Source organism: Uranotaenia lowii, chromosome 1, assembly GCF_029784155.1.
Source record: "Uranotaenia lowii strain MFRU-FL chromosome 1, ASM2978415v1, whole genome shotgun sequence".
Lineage (NCBI taxonomy): Eukaryota > Metazoa > Arthropoda > Insecta > Diptera > Culicidae > Uranotaenia > Uranotaenia lowii.
The window spans coordinates 25,531,351-25,549,790 of NC_073691.1; the positions used below are offsets into that span (position 1 = coordinate 25,531,351).

General features: G+C 32.3%; 1 protein-coding gene across 1 annotated transcript in view; it reads right to left on the minus strand.

Annotated features, from left to right (window-relative positions):
* The window catches only part of LOC129740087 (uncharacterized), a 287,784-nt gene that overhangs the window by 37,618 nt on the left and 231,726 nt on the right, over positions 1-18,440 (minus strand). The window contains exon 8 of the mRNA XM_055731691.1: positions 17,086-17,571. Coding sequence (XP_055587666.1) covers positions 17,086-17,571 — 486 coding nt within the window. The remainder of the gene's footprint in view (positions 1-17,085; positions 17,572-18,440) is intronic.

An 18,440-nucleotide genomic window follows, 5' to 3' on the forward strand; every position in this document is an offset into this window, starting at 1 on the left:
TATTTTAGCACTGGATCAAAATTGATTTTTGAAAGTCACAAATTGCTTCGAAGTTAGTTTTTTTCCAAATTTTCAACATTTTTATTGAACAGCTCAAATGCTTTCAAAGTTTCAAACATATATTCAGTGTAATAATGAACAAAAAACATAGCCAAATATGTGTTGAACCCTTATATGAAACTGTTTTAAGAGGTTAAAACTTCAGATTCGCTTTTGCAAAAATTGCTTGTTTACAGCTAAATAATCTCGTTTTCATCAGAAAAAAGTTTTTCCAAACGATTTAATAATTCTTACAGTTCACTTATAAAAACTTCCTTAAAAATAATTTCTTAATTATCTGAAAATTTTCGTTAAACTTTTCAATTTTGTAAGAAAAAATAGATTATCATATGTACTAACACTCGTTTAAATTTCGTCAAAATTGTCCCAAATTGTCAAAATTGATTTTAAATTTTTGCTGGTTGTGAATTTGCAAATTGTTTACAAAACAGTTTTGTACTTCTATTTTTTCGGTTTAACTATCCAAACATTTCAAAGTTGCTTTGTAATTGTTGTCTTAAAAACATATCAATAGTTAAAAGTCATTTTCAAAACACTGACGAATGTTTTCAAATTGCTCTATTTTCTTCAAAAAATTTTTTTTGAAATAGTCTCAAATTATCGAAATGTTTTTTTTTTTTCAAATTGTCTTTTCATCTTCTTCAAAAGCTTTTTATTGATAAATTGTACAATACAGTTAAATAAGATTTAAAGCATATTCAGTGATTTGAATGATGTTTTCAAGTTTTCTTAGCTTTTCTAAGTACGAGATTAAAGTTGTTTTTTGCAAGCTAATAATCAATATTTTCAAATTGTATGATGCTTGTTCAAACTATTTCAAGCTACTTTTTATATTTTTAACTTTTAAACTTTAAAAAAAAATCCAGTTTGTAATTTTTCATATTTTTGAGTTGCTGGGAGTAACATTTGCTCAAAAGCAATTTTTCAAATTTTTGAAATCTGTTTCTTACTGTGATTAAGAATCTGATTCAAATTCAATGTAGGTTTTTTAAATAATTTAGGCAATTTTTCAGGAAAAAACGAAGTTACATGTGTCTTATTAAATTTTTCAAAACAATGCCTGAGAATTTGCCACATTATAGAGGAAACTCTCCCCTATCAACTACAAGCACTATTCAGGAAAAAAAATATTATCGGATCACGGGTGTTCAGAACAACTTTTTTTTTTGAAGATTTGCTATAAAAAACAAGTGCGATATTTTTAAGATTTCGTTTTTATTTTCTCCTTAGAACTTCAAATTAAAGATTTTTCAGCTTTGATGTGTCTCCTAAAAATAAAAAAAATAACTTCAAAAATTTCGATAAAAATGATTTTTGACAAAAATTAAAATTTGAAAGAAAATTTGAAAATTATCAAAAACAAATTATCTAGAATGAAATGAGCTTTAAAATTAACTGGCAACACATAGTAAAATATCTCTATGCTCGTTTTTATTGAAGACAGATTGTGGTTTTGAGTTGAGTGAAGAAAGTTTCAATTCAATGGTTCAACAATATATTAAACCCAAGATATATTTGTGCTTTAAACACCTTTGGATGTGGTTTTAAGAAAAATTATATAATATCTATATGTTTTGATATTTATTGAATGTCTGCATACTTTGCTTATGGAAAACCCTTTTATTTTATTACGAACGAATTATGTTATTTTGATGTGTTTCCATTAAAAATGTTTAATTTCAATACGAATTTTCATTTCGAAGAGTATTTTAAGCATATTCTTATTTAGATAAATAGATTCATAGATTGTCACAACGTGTTTGAAATTTTTTAAAATGTGTAGCAACTTATATTTAAGTCCTGACTTCAATATGATTTTCAAATAAAAAATGCACATTACCCATGTAGGGTTAGAACTTTTTTTTTTATAAGAGACAATCCCGTGCGAAGGACACCGCACAAACTCTAAAAAATTATAAATTTTATTGATACGATTCAATATAAATAAGAATAAAAGTTTCAAACCAATATTTTTTCCTGGTAAATTATTCTAAATGAAAATCCTTATTCTGAAAAAGAAATTAAAAGTCAATATTTTTGAAACACCAAAAAACGAATGCGAGTTAAAATCTCGAATTAAACCAAAATTTAACACCAGATTTAAGAACAAATTGAATCCCAATTCCAAAATAAATATCAGATCAGGACAGAAATAAAACATGATTGAAATAATAGTTATTCAAGATTTGAAATGTGAATTTTTCGAGAAGGAAAAAATCTATTTTAATTAAAGAGAAATTATTCAAAACACATATGTAGATGATGGGTAAATTTACTCTGATAAAAAAAATCAATTTTATATCAAGATCAGTCAGTGATCAAAGTCAGAGTTCAAGTCCAATTTAAAATTCAAATTCTTACAGTTATCAATATAAATGGCTAAAAAAGTTCATGTTTGATTGAAGTTCACAATAACAACTTTGTAAATTTGATATACAACAAAATTAATCCATCATCACTGACAAACTTCAGGTTAGGTGATTTTTTGAATGATCAAATACGAAACTTATTAAAGTTAAAAATAAGGGATTCAAGTTGTGACTTGTAAATATTGAGATCCTGCTGCTAATACCAATTTTATTAAAATTGCACATTAATCAACACACTCTTACAGATATTATTTAGAATCTTTTTTCGAATATTTCATAGAATAATAAAACTGATCAACTAACAAATGTACCCAGCAAATTTTGAAATGCTGGTTTTTGTGTTTTCTGGAAATTGATGCAAAAATTTGCTGTGTACATGGAAACTTGATCTAAATTTTATTTTTTACATTTTATTCAATAAAGATATAATATTCTGACTACTATGATGGCGATGAATTATCAAAAAAAAAAAAAAAAATTAATTTTCAAGTTTTCAACGTTTGGAAAAACAAGTATTTTTGACATTTCTGAAGAAAGTTTAAAAAAAAGCTTTCATTTCATTTAACAGCTTTGTTGAAGTCTTAGTTAGATTAAGAAAAGTTAGATTTATGCTTATTAAAATATCTTAAGTTCAATTTGGTTAATACTTACTGAAAAATTCTTACAAGTTCTATTATTTTACAGAATTGGAAAGAATAAACAAAATAGAAAAAATATAATTTTATTCAATTTTTTGTGTAATTTTTTAAAGTTTTGTCTAAAATGCGAAGAATTTTATAAAATAATTTTTACCTATTTTCAAAAGATTAAGGGCATAAAAATTAATCAAAAAGGGCTTTAATTCTTCCCAAATACGAAAAATGTGAATTTTGTAGCCTTGTGTGGTTTTTCAAAACCCTTTTGAGTATAAAATTGAGCATTTAGAAGAATAAGAAATATAAAATAAATTAAGTTTAAAATTGCTTTCCAGAAAATTTCACATCAGTATAAAATTTGTAATGATATAAACGATTTTTTTTCCTATCGAAGTGATATGGTAGTAATGAAGTAATGGATGAACTAGTTATGATTATTTTCTTAATAAGGCTGGAACAAATATTAATTTCTTCTTTTATCACCCCCCTTCGACATAACCAACAAACCTGAATGAGGGAATAGATAAAGTTTGAAGTATTTTATGAAAATTTCGGAAATAAAAATCAAATATGCGAAAGGTTACAGAACCAAAAATCAAATATTGGAGCAAGGAAGCTTTTGCATCATTTGTTCTCTTGATTCTTTTGACTTTTTTAGATAAAAAATAACTGATAGGTTTTATGCAATGATATAGTATGCAATTTTGTTGCATACAAGCTTTCGTACAATTTATTTCAATTTATTTATTTTCGCATTTTTTATATTAACATTTTGCATACAACCTTCTACAAAACAGCTTTTTATGATTTTTTTCCATTTTTTTTTTATTTTGAACCGCTGTGCGTAGGTGAGCCGAATTTATGACAGTTTTATTATCAATTATTTTTAAGCACCTTTTGGGATCCAATAATTTCGCGTTTCTACGGTAAATTTATTTTTTGAACAGATAATTTAACTTGAAAAAAAAATCTCCAGAAGGGGTGACCCTAAAATTTACCTAACACTTAGCCGTACATCATTGAAGGAAATTTTGGCTAGCATTTTATAAATGCTCTAACCACCAACCCACAGAAAGTGTTCCATGTATGCCGTGGCCGAGATTCGATCTCATGGCAGCTGGCTTTGAAGACTTGATAATTATACCTCGTAACAAAGCCTTTGAAATTATAAAATATTGTATACTTTTCAAGACTTTTCAATGAATTTATGTATATTCTTAAGTAAAGTGTATAGAAATTTCAACCTTAGTTATACATTTTTGGATACTACACAAAATTTTTTAGCATTATGGTTATTTTAAATTGTATGGGAGTCTTCCTTCCTACATCTCCAATGAAAGAATGGAGGGTTTTCAAACAATCATAAGGATGGTCAAGTGTCAGTTATGAAATGTTTAAAAATATAACCAATTCTTGTATCGCATGGTCTCCTATGCCGAATTTAGTTCCATTTGCTCATGATAAGTTAAAAATTGTAAGGGAGCCCCCCTCTTCCTATGTCTTCACTGGAAGGAGAGAAGGATTCCAACAACTCAGGAACACATTTATCGTATCCCTATATCATCTCATGCTAAATTTGGTTACATTTGCTCGATTTGCTTTGCAGCTATTCAAAAAAATGTATGAAAGCTTCTCTCTTCCTCTCATATAATAAGATCTTTCTACTCATAAATGGAAGAGGTCTCATACAGTCATAGGAATATTTCGTGTACCCAAATTCTCTCCCATGCCACATTTGATACCACTTGCTTGATCGGTTCTCGAATTATGCGAACATTTGTCTTTTATCGTTTGAGGCCCCTTTCCCTTTCTTGTGGGAAGGGGGTGGGGGTCTCAAACAAAAAAAAGACCCTTACTCGGCTTCCAATATGCTCACCTTCCAAGTATCACGCAAATCGGTTCATTATTTTCTGAGTCTATAGGGAACCACCAGACAGACAGTCAGACAGATAGATAAATGGTTTTGAAATTATCGATGATTCAATCTAGCTTAAATTTGCTTTAAAATGTTTCCCGTTTTTAGCAGATTGAAAAAAAAAACAACAAGAAGAAAACATCAATAGCTTCAAGAAAGTCGATCGCTGAGAAAAACCTCTATTCTCAAAATATTGACAATGTTCTATAGTTTTGCTAAGAAAGTGCAAAAATTTCTTCAAAGATTGTTTAAGGTTTATTTAAAATTATTCTCGAAAAATGTTATATTCTCTTTACTTATAATTTTCCAACAGTTTCGCAATCAAATCTTATGAGAAAACTTGTGAAGATTCAAAATAGGGAAATAAAAGTTACAAGGCAATTTCTTCTTATAACACTGAAGTACCGGCTTCTTCCAGCTTCATCAAGCCTTCTGTTCTGCCTCTTAGCATAAGGTGTTTGGTTATCTCATTTTCATTCTTTTCCCCCCAATTTGAAGCCCACCTCCATCGGATCATCGGAGGAATGCAAAGGAGCACACAATTTCCCAGGCTCACTTTACATATATTGCTTCATATGTTTATGCAAAAGAGTCGAACTGGCTCCCCCGCCGAGAGATGGCGTGAGCAAGATATGGCGCAATATAAATCAATCACCCCCTGGGGAAGAATATCGAAATGGGGGAAAAACCGAACGATAGAACCGAACCACCCATGAACATGATTCCCGGAATCTGTTTCAGCAGCCCGAGCTCAATTACATTTGTTTGCTTCGGAATTGCTGGGCCAAGCGTGGGTGTGGGTGTGGATGTATGAATTTAAATTCATCCCTGTCGGAAAGGTTAAGGGGTTGGAAAACAGTAGGAATTTAAATTCGATTTTTTTTGGTTTCCAGAATTTTAAACGAAAATTGAAATACATAGAATTTTTAAAATTGCATTTAGAGGTTAAGGTGCATCGAGCCATTTTAGCAAGAACAATATCCAAAAGGCATGAAATATTAGAACTTAAAAATAAAATTTCTTAAAAAAAAAACTTTTCGTTTTTAAACGAGCTTTTGATTCTATTGTTAATTTTGTTGATATTGTTTCCAAAAAAAAGTTTATCAAGTTTCTTCAAAGAAAATTTCTTTTTTTTTCAGTTTTGAAAATCGAAATAAAAATCCTTTCACCAGGAAATGACCGCCCTGTTTTATCACGTTCCATCATTCTTCCTGTTTGAGCGAAGCAAAATCTGATTTGTGCGGTGAAAAATCCGGAACGCCATTTTTCCTGCAGGATCACCACACGGGCACTGATTGCCCGATGAATGGGCCACAAATCTGTTTAACTTCTGGCTTCCAGCAGTAGCTACCCCTATTTATGAATGTGTGTATGCTTGCTGTCTTTCGGTTGCCTGCTGGCTGACCATAAGAAAATCCTGAGCTAGTGGCGACTGGTGATATGTATGTATGTGCCCCCCTTTTAACATTGTCAGCGGGATTATACACTGAATCGTGCCATGAATTTACAATCCTGCCGGACCTATCTGGTGCTATGGTTGCAAAGCAACTGGACACCCGCAGGGTAAAAAAAAACGCTGGGAAGAAATGGAGTAATGGAGAGGTTTATGATCATATCTTATTCTGCTTCGTTCATAAATGTGCAACAGGACTGTGCATTATGATTTGCAGGCGAGGAGTGCACTGTCAAAATTTCAAGTTCTTTTCAAAGTAAAGTTTGTGATCATAGCAATTCATTTTTCACGTAATTAAAAAACGATTATTATGAAATTTTTTTTTTAATATTTAGAACAAGGCCTGATTAAAGGAGAGACAATGGGGGCAATCGCACCGGCCACCCGCTCCACCCCACCCGAAGAAAACAAAGTTTTAACTTTATTATAATCATACTACTTTAACCTTTACAAATCTATGAAAAGAATTCAAAATTAGAAATCGGTTTGAAAACTTGAAATATAACAACTAAAGAAATACTACCTATTAAGAATAGTTTTTCTCTTACTTAAGTTAGGGGTAAGCAGTGAAGGAGTTCTCCCGCATTTCGCGGGCTGAGAATATCAAAATCTTGGTATTGAATTTTAAAATTTTCAACCCAAAATCTGGACAAAAATAATGTGAACCGGATTCGAAAAAAAAATCGAAACAAAATTAAAAACAATATGAGGCAATTCATCTCAAATTTTCATTTTTTTTATCAAAGCTTGTTAGTCAGGATATTTTGTACAAAGCAGGTAAAATGAAGAAAAACATCTTCTAATTTTCATAACATACAAACGTCTTGCACAATACAAATTTTTGTTTTTACTTTAACTTTACAAGTGGGGGTTACTGCACTTAGATAGCAGATAATTTCGCCAATATTGGCTTTCAGTGCTAAAAGAGAATAGAGAAATTTTTGAAAAGCATTTCAGAAATTTTATCATTTACTGAAGTAAATATCCTGGATTCAGCATATCACTTTCCAAATGATCATTCTCAAATTATCATAAAAACGATCACATAGATGAGTTGCTAACATCTTTGAGTGATTCTTTCAAATCTTATCTTTTTCCAGATTCAATTCATTGAGAGACTTCATGTCTTGTGTTGTTTTATCAGTAACTGGGATTCAATTTTATGGTTTTTCTGAATTTCTCAGGATCTTTGTTTAGGGTACCAAACTCATATGAATTTCTTATCTGACTTTAAAAATTATATTTGGTTCTCTTTTTGAAGCATTTAATCTCTTTTCTAACTTTCATTTTTACACTTATACCCTTTCGGCTTTGGGGGCATCAAAGGAAACTTTGGTCACATTTAGAATAACAATTTTATAACAATTTTCATTATCGGATGAGAATCATATTCATAAACATCCTATGAGGTTTTTTTTATGTTCAAAAGATATTAAATTGAAATTCACTTTTTGTGCAATTTATGCTTTGGCTCTGATTGTAGCTCTATTTTTTTTTTTAAATTTTATTTATATTTAGTTTTTCAAAACTACCTTCTGAAATTATGATTTGGTTTAGACACTGAATTTTGGTTCTCATTATAACCTGATTTTAAGTTTTGAATTTTCAAACTTGTATATCTGTATCTGTATAGAATTTGAACTTTATTATTTTGTGTATTTTTTTTTTCAATGTAGTATTCTATGTTTCAAACCATGCTATTTCCCAATTGTCATTTGGTAAATATTTCTCGATAAAGCACACACCAGACGATCAATGATGAAATGAAAATCATTTAAAATATCTGTTCGGTCGTTTTTCTAAATTAGAGAACTTTAGTTTGTGATGAGAGTATTTAAAAAATTAGAATTCAATTTTGCCTTTTGGAGCTCAAATCTTAGCTTTTATTTTTGAAGATTTATTAACAATTTTTATTTGAAGATACCAGAAACTATCATCTACGCAGACAACATGGCTTTTTGAAGATACAATACTGAACTCATCTCCAGTTCTTTGACACGTTTTAAAGTTTTTTTTTCTCTGAGGTAATATCTGAAAAAAAAAAATCGAATCATAGGCCCCCCTCGACAAAAATTGCCCCAGGCCTCCCGGTGGCTTAATCCGGCCCTGATTTAGAATGAATTTTAACGATTTTTATATTAAAAAAAAAGTAAGTTCTAACAACGAACGTGGAGCGATGTGTTCTTTCACTGTGTCATTTCCTATTTGTGTCAAATTATGTCATATTTTGAGTATCAAACCATGATCTTCTTAGATTTTTTTTTAAATCTCATTTTTGTTTTCGGCACCTGATTTTACCTTAAAACGTGGATCGGTCAATAAATTTCCGATTTTTCTTTAATTATATGAATTCTTGTGGGATACCCGCTTGACCATACACGGAATATCAACGACTGTGAAATATTCACACAGTTAATTGTGAATATCTTATTACAGTAAACTCGTATCGCGTTTCAATCTTCTACTTACTTGTTACTCAAGATGGATCTCAGACAAATTCGTGAAATGAACTGTCACTTCCTTTATGCACTACTAGCTGACCTGGCAAACTTTGTTGAGCCTTTGAATTTCACAAAAATAATGTACGTGTAGATAAGCAGAAAGAAGATAAATTACAATCTTTGTTCATGAAACTGGATTGGTACCGTAAAATGAGCTGAATTGAGACATTTTTATTTCTGGCTGTTTTCGTAACATTCCTGGCCTATTATGTTAAGTGGACCTTAACAACTACTTACATCAGCTTTGCATGGACCAGTGCGTTTCTTTTCGCTTCTCAAATATTTTTTAGCAGTTTAACCCATAATGTTCAGGCTTCCTTCTTATTTTTTGTTTATTCCAATTATCCCAAATATTTTCAAATAAATGTGAATGGTGAAACGTGCCTACCTCTAGGGTTAGAACTATCGAAGAAGATTGATTTCTAGCTAAAGTTAAAAGTGATTATCTTCTGGAATAAACTTAAAAACTATTTGTTTTCTGTATTACATTATTTTCTTCAATTAATTAGGTTCCTAGACACTGATATGTTCGATTTCTATTTACTCCAGATAAATGCCAAGAGAATGTTTGGTTGAAATGTGTCGTCATTTTAAGCAGGTTTAATCAATTGTTTTGCTATTCTAGCTAAAATCATGTTGGAAGTGTTTTTCGTCGTATGCCAAATTTACAAACATGGCACATCACTACTGGCAGTTTTTCCAAACAACACTTCACACGGTATGAAAATTTGCGATTTTTGTATGCTGCAAATTAGAAATGAAATTCCAAAATTTCTTCACAAATCTTAATCATTTTTTATTTTCTCTGTTTAAGAATATCTGATTCAGACCTCTAAAACTGATTTGCATTTTAGTTTAGGAGTGGAGTTTATCAAATGTTTCCTAATTTTCCAATGGGTTTTTTATGTTGATAATATTCTCATGGAATAACAAAGTTTATATTCTCAAACTCACTCAATATCTACATTCTTATCTTCTTATATATAAAAATGGAGGCGTTTTCTTTGTGATAACATCACGTATGAATGGTCGGTCGGAATGAAGTGAAATTTGGTATCCGAGGGTTTTTTGGGTCAGAGATGGTTTGTATAATACTTTCAAGAATCTCACTTTTTATGAAAGGGGGGTCCCCATACAAAATTATCTCTTCACATCTTCTTATATATAAAAATGAAGGCGTTTTCTTTGTGATAACATCACGTATGAATGGTCGGTCGGAATGAAGTGAAATTTGGTATCCGAGGGTTTTTTGGGTCAGAGATGGTTTGTATAATAGTTTCAAGGATCTCACTTTTGATGATAGGGGGTCCCAATACAAATTAAACTTTATTTGTTACGATTTCCATAAGAATCTATTGGCGAGCACAATGCAGTTAAGGACGTGTAGATGAAATTAAACATTTATTACGATTTATACTTTAGAAGGTAAAACGAAGTTTACCGGGTCAGCTAGTTTTATATATTTTTTTTCTCAAGTTTACTCATAGATGAAAAAAATAATTACAGAAAGAATATTTGGTCTATTGGTAAGGCGTTGGAGAGATAATCAGAGAACCACGGTTCGTTTCCTGGTAGAATTTTTTTTAAGTCAACAATCAGGTTCTCAAGGCTTTTATCAGGGTCGTGATAGTAAATAATTTTGAAAGATGAAACACTTAATTTTTGAAAACCATGGAATAATTTCAATCTTTGAAAACTTGGATAATTAACCTTCAAATTTTAAAACTGGAACATTATGAAAACCTTAGTACATTTCATGAAAATTCAGAAATTTGAGGCATTAGAATCTGAGAAGAAGTATACTAAAAATTCCCAAATGGATTTCTCTGGACAAAAAATTGAATACATAAATTGAAAATATAGTCACTATTTTAACTTTTATTGAAGAAAACCATTGAAAATTTTGACTATTTATATTTGGGAATGAAAAAAAAATGAAACTTTAAAAAATTGAAATTCAGATTACATTAGATGTTTTAAAAATTAATAAATGTTTCAACTTAAAACAGGAAAAATTCAGTTAATTCCAGTGTGCAGTGGAAAAATGTTTTATGCTTTGTAGTTCATTGTAAATTATAATAAAAAGTATCATGCTTGAGGATACACTGAAATATCTTTTTTATAATGTTTTTATTATTCCTGATTAAATTTGTTTAAAAAAAGTTTAACTTTTTAAAAACATTTGTTCGACTAATAACAAAATTCAATGGAAAAATCTCGAATATTTTGAAATTGTATACAAAACATTTTTGAAAATTTACTATCGATGAGATTTTATTGTAAAGTAAGCAATCGGAAAACGAGAAAGTGATTGAAGGTCATCTGGAAAAAGATGAATAATCATTCAGCACAATTCAAGTATTCATTTTCAGTAGTAAGGTTACAATATTGGCGACGAGGATAAAAACTGTACGAAATTGTTGAGAAAGATACGCGTCATCAAAGTTCCTGTAGACTAGGATGATCGGTTCTTAGTCTGATTTGATTCAGATGGACGTTCATAGGTTCGATCCATCTGAAAAAGCTTGATATCGATCTCTGATAGTTCCATCTTCTGGGATGATCGGTTCTTAAAAACAAGAACTATGTGGACATTGAACAGCAGAGTGAGAAGAAACACTTGTTAGAATGCAGGCGTATTCGGCAAAAAGTTGAGCGATGGTAGACTTTGTTGGTAAGTGAAGTTTAAAAGTGCTTAAAATGTTGGATAGTTCTGGAAAAATCATCTCCAAAAATGTGGTTTCGCCACATTAAAAAATGAGTCCGCCAGTGAAAACATATGCAAGGCTGATTCGCTATATGGAAAGAAAAATGTTCAGGCAAATTTGCCATTTCTAAAAAGAAGATTTGGCGGTTTTGCCACACACGGATAAAGTTATGCGCAAAAAAAGCGAAAGAGATTAGACGGATTCGCCATTGAAGTTAAGATAAGGCGGGTTCGCCATTAGATAAAAAATGAAAAGGAGGGTTCGCCATAAAAAAGAGAAAAGGTGGGTTCGCAATTAAAAAAAGAAAGCGGATTTGTCATTTGTTAAAAAAAAGATCAGGCGGGTTTGCCATTTGTAAAAAAGAGAAGACGGGTTCGACATTTGTCTAAAAAAAGAAAAACGGTTTCGTTTTTGATTATCAAAAGAGAACTCGGGTTCGCCATTATAAAGAAAGAGAAAACTGGTTCGCCTATAAAAAAAGAGAGAAAACGGGTTCGCCATTTATTAAAACTGTTTAAAAAGGATAATATGGCGAATTCACCATTTGTTTAGATAAAAAACGGCTGGATTGGAAATTGTGATATCCAACGGGTCTTCAAAAAAAAAAAAATGAACTGTGAAGTCTTTGTCAGAGAAATTCTGGAATATTTTAGAAGCAGGAAATCGAGAAAAACACTTTTGGTTCTCAGACTAAGATTATTAAATAATAATGTCATATGAAGTAATAAAAAAAATGTGGAGCTTTTAATACATTTCAGTCTAATGAATAATAGGGAAAATAATGCACACCATATTTTTCGATGTCGAGGAGAAACTCAAATAAAAATCTAGATGATAATTGCTGTAAAGAAGGAATTGTAGAAAATAGCAACAAAGAGAATTAAATAATAAAAAAAAAGATAAATTATAATTTTGAATTGAAATAAAATGATAAAGTCTATCTAAAAAAAAAACAAGTATGTAAGTTATCTGTGAACCGAAAAGACGAGACAGTCCGACAAATCCGATTTATTACCACTTGTGAATCTATACGATTTCAAGAGGGTTGGTATTGGTGCAATTCTCAACGGCTTTCTCTGCGTAAAAAACGATCGAGTTCAGGTGATACAATATTGTTGAGACGGATGGGCGTGTTAAAGGCTGATACGGTCAAAATTTGGTCAATATCAACTTGACGTATTTCTTTCAATTTTGCATTTAAAAAACCTGAACACTGAACATTTTGAAGGTGTGTGTATGTAGAATGTTGCTCCTATTTTGATTTTGGAATTCACTCTTCAGTTGTCAAAACACCGTCCAAGGAAGAAGAGCAGCGTATCAAAATTTTGCTCGCGCATCGCGAAAATCCGAGTTACTCGCACGCAAAGCTGGCAAAATCGCCAAAAGTTGCCAAATCAACCGTTACAAATGTAATTAAAATGTATGGGGAACGTTTTTCAATAGCCAGGAAGTCTGGATCGGGAGGAAATCGAAAACCGTAAGCTGCTAAGACGACAAAGAGAGTTGCCGGTAGTTTCAAGCGAAACCCTAACCTCTCTCTCCGAAATGACGCAAATAAGCTGGGTGTATCGTCTACAACCGTGCATCGAGCCAAAAAACGAGCCGGACTATCGACTTACAAGAAGGTAGTGACTCCAAATCGCGATGATAAACAAAATACGACGGCCAAAGCGCGATCCCGGAGGCTGTTCACGACGATGCTGACGAAGTTTGACTGCGTGGTAATGGACGACGAAACCTACGTCAAAGCCGACTACAAGCAGTTTCCGGGACAGGAGTTTTATACGGCAAAAGGAAGGGGAAAGGTAGCAGATATTTTCAAGCACATGAAACTGTCAAAGTTCGCAAAGAAGTATCTGATTTGGCAAGCCTCTGTACCTGTGGCTTGAAAAGCAGCATTTTCATAGCTTCCGGGACTGTCAACCAAGAAATTTATGTGAAAGAGTGTTTGAATAAACGTCTGCTGCCTTTCCTGAAGAAACACGGTTGTTCCGTACTGTTTTGGCTGGATTTGGCATCTTGCCATTACGGTAAAAAGGTCATGGAGTGATACGCCGCCAACAACGTGCAGGTAGTTCCCAAGGACAAGAACCTTCCCAACACGCCAGAGCTCCGCCCAATGGAGAAATACTGGGCTATTGTCAAGCGGAACCTAAAGAAGACAAAAAAAAAACTGCTAAGGACGAGCAGCAGTTCAAGACAAACGAGCTTTCTGCGGCGAAGAAGGTGGACAAGGTGGCTGTACAATATCTGATGGCAGGGGTTAAGCGTAAGGCCCGGCAATTCGGATTTGAAAAAGCAGAAGCCTAACTGAATATTTTTCCTGAATTTTATACTAATTAAACTTGAAAAAGAAATTCAATTTGATATTTCAAAGAAACGATTTCACCAATTTACACTCGTTTTCCCTTGACCAAATTTTGACCGTTTCATCCTTTATGTGTTTCTTCTAAAGACATTTTAGACCAGGGGTGGAAAACAGAAGAAAAAAACAAACAAAAAACGCACTCAAATGTCAAATTGATGTAATTAAATCACCGACCAGTGAGCATTATTGAAACTTTTTATAAGTCTTTGAGAGTTTTGCATTGGATAAGTTTAAAAATTTGACCAAACTGGGCATGCGGTTGCGCGGCCCTTGCTTTCGAGTATCCACCACCACCTCCACCTAGAAAGTGAAATAAAACTTGTTTGTATCCAAATATATTTTCCGGAGATCTAAATGCTGCTTAGTGAAGTGTATCGTGTTTTGGAACGGCATCCAGGAAGCCCTTTTTAGAGATTCCAAAAACGATTTGAAGTCATTTTTTAACAAATCAATGAAATTAGACGCTGAAAATTGTGTTGAAGTGAATGGAAAATGTTTTAACCGTGTTTTTCGCCACCGTGTAGCTTCGAGTGGCCTGACTTTGGCTCTGAGGGGGCTTTTCACGACATTAAGTGATCGTACATATAATAATAAGATGAGAAAAATATGACTATTAGATAAGAAGATAGGAAGAATAGAAGGTGAGAAAAGAGATATAAAAAAATATAAGTATGAGAAAAAAATTACTTAAAAAACAAAAAAAAAGTTGATTGTATGTAAGAACAGAAATAAAAATATAAAAAGATGAGCAAATGAAATTACTATAAATATTGAAGATTATCAAATGAGAGGACGAGAAATGGAAGTGGTACAATTTGTAGAATTCGATGACTTTGGTAAGTTTATAATCAAATAATATGATGAAAAAAATGAAAAGAATAATTTGAAAAAAAGGAAATTTTGAAGATAAGAAACAAAAAAAAAGGAAATGATTTAAAAACTGAAAGAAAAGAGCAAAATGATTTAAAGAGGTAGATGAGAAATGAGATGCGATAAATGAAACGATGAGAATGTGAAAAAAACTAGAAGGAATCAGCATCAGGTTGTTACAGCAAAAATAAGAAAATAAAAAATTGAGTCAATAGAATTGAGAGTAATAGTGAAGATAATCAGATGATAAGAAGAATGAATTTCAGAAGATAAAAAGTTGAGAAGATGATAGATAAATTCTCGAAACATGAGATGTTCAAGGTTAAGGAGCTTGAGAGATAAGAAGGGAAAAAAGATAATAAGAGAGAAATTGGGGTGACTTAGTGAAAGTCAACGATAATAAAGAAAATATTACAAGGATATATGAGAAGAGGAGATATTGGTTAGAAATTAGAAGATAAACAAAAAAAGGAAAATAATATAAAAAATATAAAAGGATGGGGCAATTAGAAAAGAATAAAATTATTTCCATGGGAAGATGATGAAACAAATGCTGTCTTACTCGTTGATCAATTACAAGCAATTGATAAGAAAAAGGGGCAGTTTAATATGAAATAAGTTTTTTTAGCCAGTGAAATTATTTATATATAAAAAAAGAACTATGAACACAGTTAAGGATCCTGGAGCATGAGATGTTTAATTTAAAGCAATGATCTGCTGAAAGATTAATTCAGAGCAGAAGTTAAAAGATCGGTCATTTAGGAAGTAAGGTAGTTGACGAAACACCAAAATAATGAGATGTGAAAATGCAATCATAAAATAAGTAAATCTGTGAATAAGGCAAAATAAGGAAAAATAATATACAGTGTTCATTCTCGAACGTATTGGTCACCCTGGAATGATTAAACCAACAAACAGTAATAGAAAAATTGGACTGCAACTATTAAATTTTTTTTCTTAACCTCTCATTTATTTGAAAACAGGCGATGAGATATTGTTTTCTTAAAGAACTTGCTTTCCATTTATAATTAAATTGCGTGCCCATTAAGATAAAAAGGACACCGTCATCGACCAAAAAAAGTGAAAAATAAATCTTGAACCATAAATATATGGGTTCGTATGCTGTTAAGAGTTCAATTCAATTCCTGTCATAAGCGCGTGTTTTTTACAGGTTAAATTTTCCATAATTGTTAATACAAAAAGAAAATTATAGTTAAACTTAAAAGAGATAAAGTTTAAGGCTATGATCATTTAGTATCCAGACACTTTATTTCGGTAATAGCTAAGTTAATAGAGCTCGGATATGCAAAACTTTAATAGCATTGTGTTGGTTATGAAAAGGGCTATATTGCCTATTTTTGATAGATTTTTAAGTAAACGTGTGTTTGAGATATATACGATGCAAAAAGACATGGTAAAAATAATTTTGCTCAAATTTGCTCCTTTCACGCTCCTTGCTTCCTTTCATTGTTGACTTGAAAACTCATGAACTGTTGTCTTTTTCTGATTTTTTTCGGACCAAATGGTTAGGAAGTATAAGGAGCCACTCTAGGATCCACACGAAGTTCAAACCAACCATCGGAGTGCAACCCTTGATCTTAAATATGGTAAAAAGTCTATGGTTATTGGAGATAACTGAATGCAGACTCCTTAAATAATGCAAAAAATCCATTTCCGGCAGGCAAAAAGTGTTGCCTGACTGGTAGACACCAATTAAATAACAAATAATGATCAGTTCCATAGATCGTAATCTGTGCATCCGGTTTTTACGCAATAAGACAGATGTGTTCTGATGAACAACAAAATTTATGTTAAAACCGGATTTAAGAAATCAAATTCTTCGAGATGCCTACTCATGAGAAGGTTCCAACCAGATTCCAATTGCTTTTTCCAGGTGAGTTTGTGTAAACTATCATGATTTTGCAAAGGTTTTGCTTATGTGGTAAAAAAAATATCAATACATGACTGAAAAAAGTGTGCAAAGATAAAAAAGAGATTTTATGAAAAAGTTAGAGTGTTTCTTGAAATCATTGATAAATATTTTTTTTTTATATTTTTACATTAAATGTCATATTAACGCCTTCATTTCCTCCATAGAAAGTTTTTCGATCAAATGATTAGTTTTTAAAAAACACACGTTTGTAACTGCCCGGATACTAAATGATCATAGCCTTATTAAGAAAGAAATTTCTATCTGTGTACTCACCCCACTGAAATTTGTCTGCAGCGGGTCCAGCGGTGCAAAAGTCAGACTTTGTGGTGGATAAATATAGTGCTGTTGTTGTTGTTGCTGTTGCTGTTGGTGTTGCTGGTAATAATATGGCATCATCATAATTTGCTGCTGACTAAATTGCTGCATCTGCTGCATTTGTTGTTGCTGTTGCTGTTGCTGAAGTTGGTACTGGTGCTGAAGCATCTGCTGCTGTTGCCCGGCACATCCGGCGGTCGTCGACGAGGTGGAACTGCCGATGGACAGCTGCGGCGATGGTGGCAGCACTACCTGCTGGCCTGCTGTACCTACTGCTGCTTCCGGTTCCCCACCGGAAGTGGCCAGACTAGGGGCAGCACCAGTTCGCGTCGGCGGTTTCGGCGGTTCACTCGGGGGCGAAAGCTTCCGGTACTGCTCGTCCCGGGGCCGGCAAACCGTCAGGGTGACGTAGTTCGGGGCCGTACGGAGAACTTCCAGGGCTTCCTGCGTTGTGGGTGAGGAAAACGAAGGGTAATTATTTAAGCGCCTTCACACAGAAACATACTCAGATTCAAATAAGCAGCGTTATTAATGGAAGGGTATTGTTTTCGCACTGTTGCGCGAGGAAGGAAAAGGTCATGTTTAAGCTTTAGTTGGAAATCAAATCTGTCATTATTGTGGGTGGTTGGTAACTTGAGGACATTTTCTGGATGTGATGCATTAAAAAGGGACGGAATCAAGTGGAAACCTCGATTGTCCTTCGAATAGTGAAATGATAACATATTTTCAGCTTATTCTAGTGCCACAAATAGGATATTAATGTGTAAGCTTTTGTTGCTCTGTTAACATTACAGGATGGGGTTTTGATACCAGGTTTGTGTTGGAAAATATTTGTTGAGTTCAACAGAATTGTAACTGGAATTCAATTGGATTGTTGCATCAGTTGCCCGAATTCAAAATTTAAATGTTGTGTTGTTGGAAACCAACACAAATCCGTTTAATGAAATTCCTCGGCCTGGACTACAGTCCATATTAAAAATAAAGCCAGCAAAAGAAATTATTTCGGAATCAATTAATTTATCAATAAATTAATATATTTCGCAAAACTTAGAATTGACTATTTATATTATACGATTATAGGATGTATGGGAAAAATTTCATGATTGAATGTTTAAAACTAACAACCAAATACATTTTGCAAATTGGCCGAAAAAACACGTGTGAAAAATTTCGGCCCAATCGAAATTTTCAATTTTTGCCCTATGACAAAAATGCATGAAACGTCAAAGTGTGGTGTTATCCCAAAAAAATCTACAATAAAAAATCGACTGCTTAATTTTCAAAACCACCAAAGGAGGGACAAAAAGAAAATT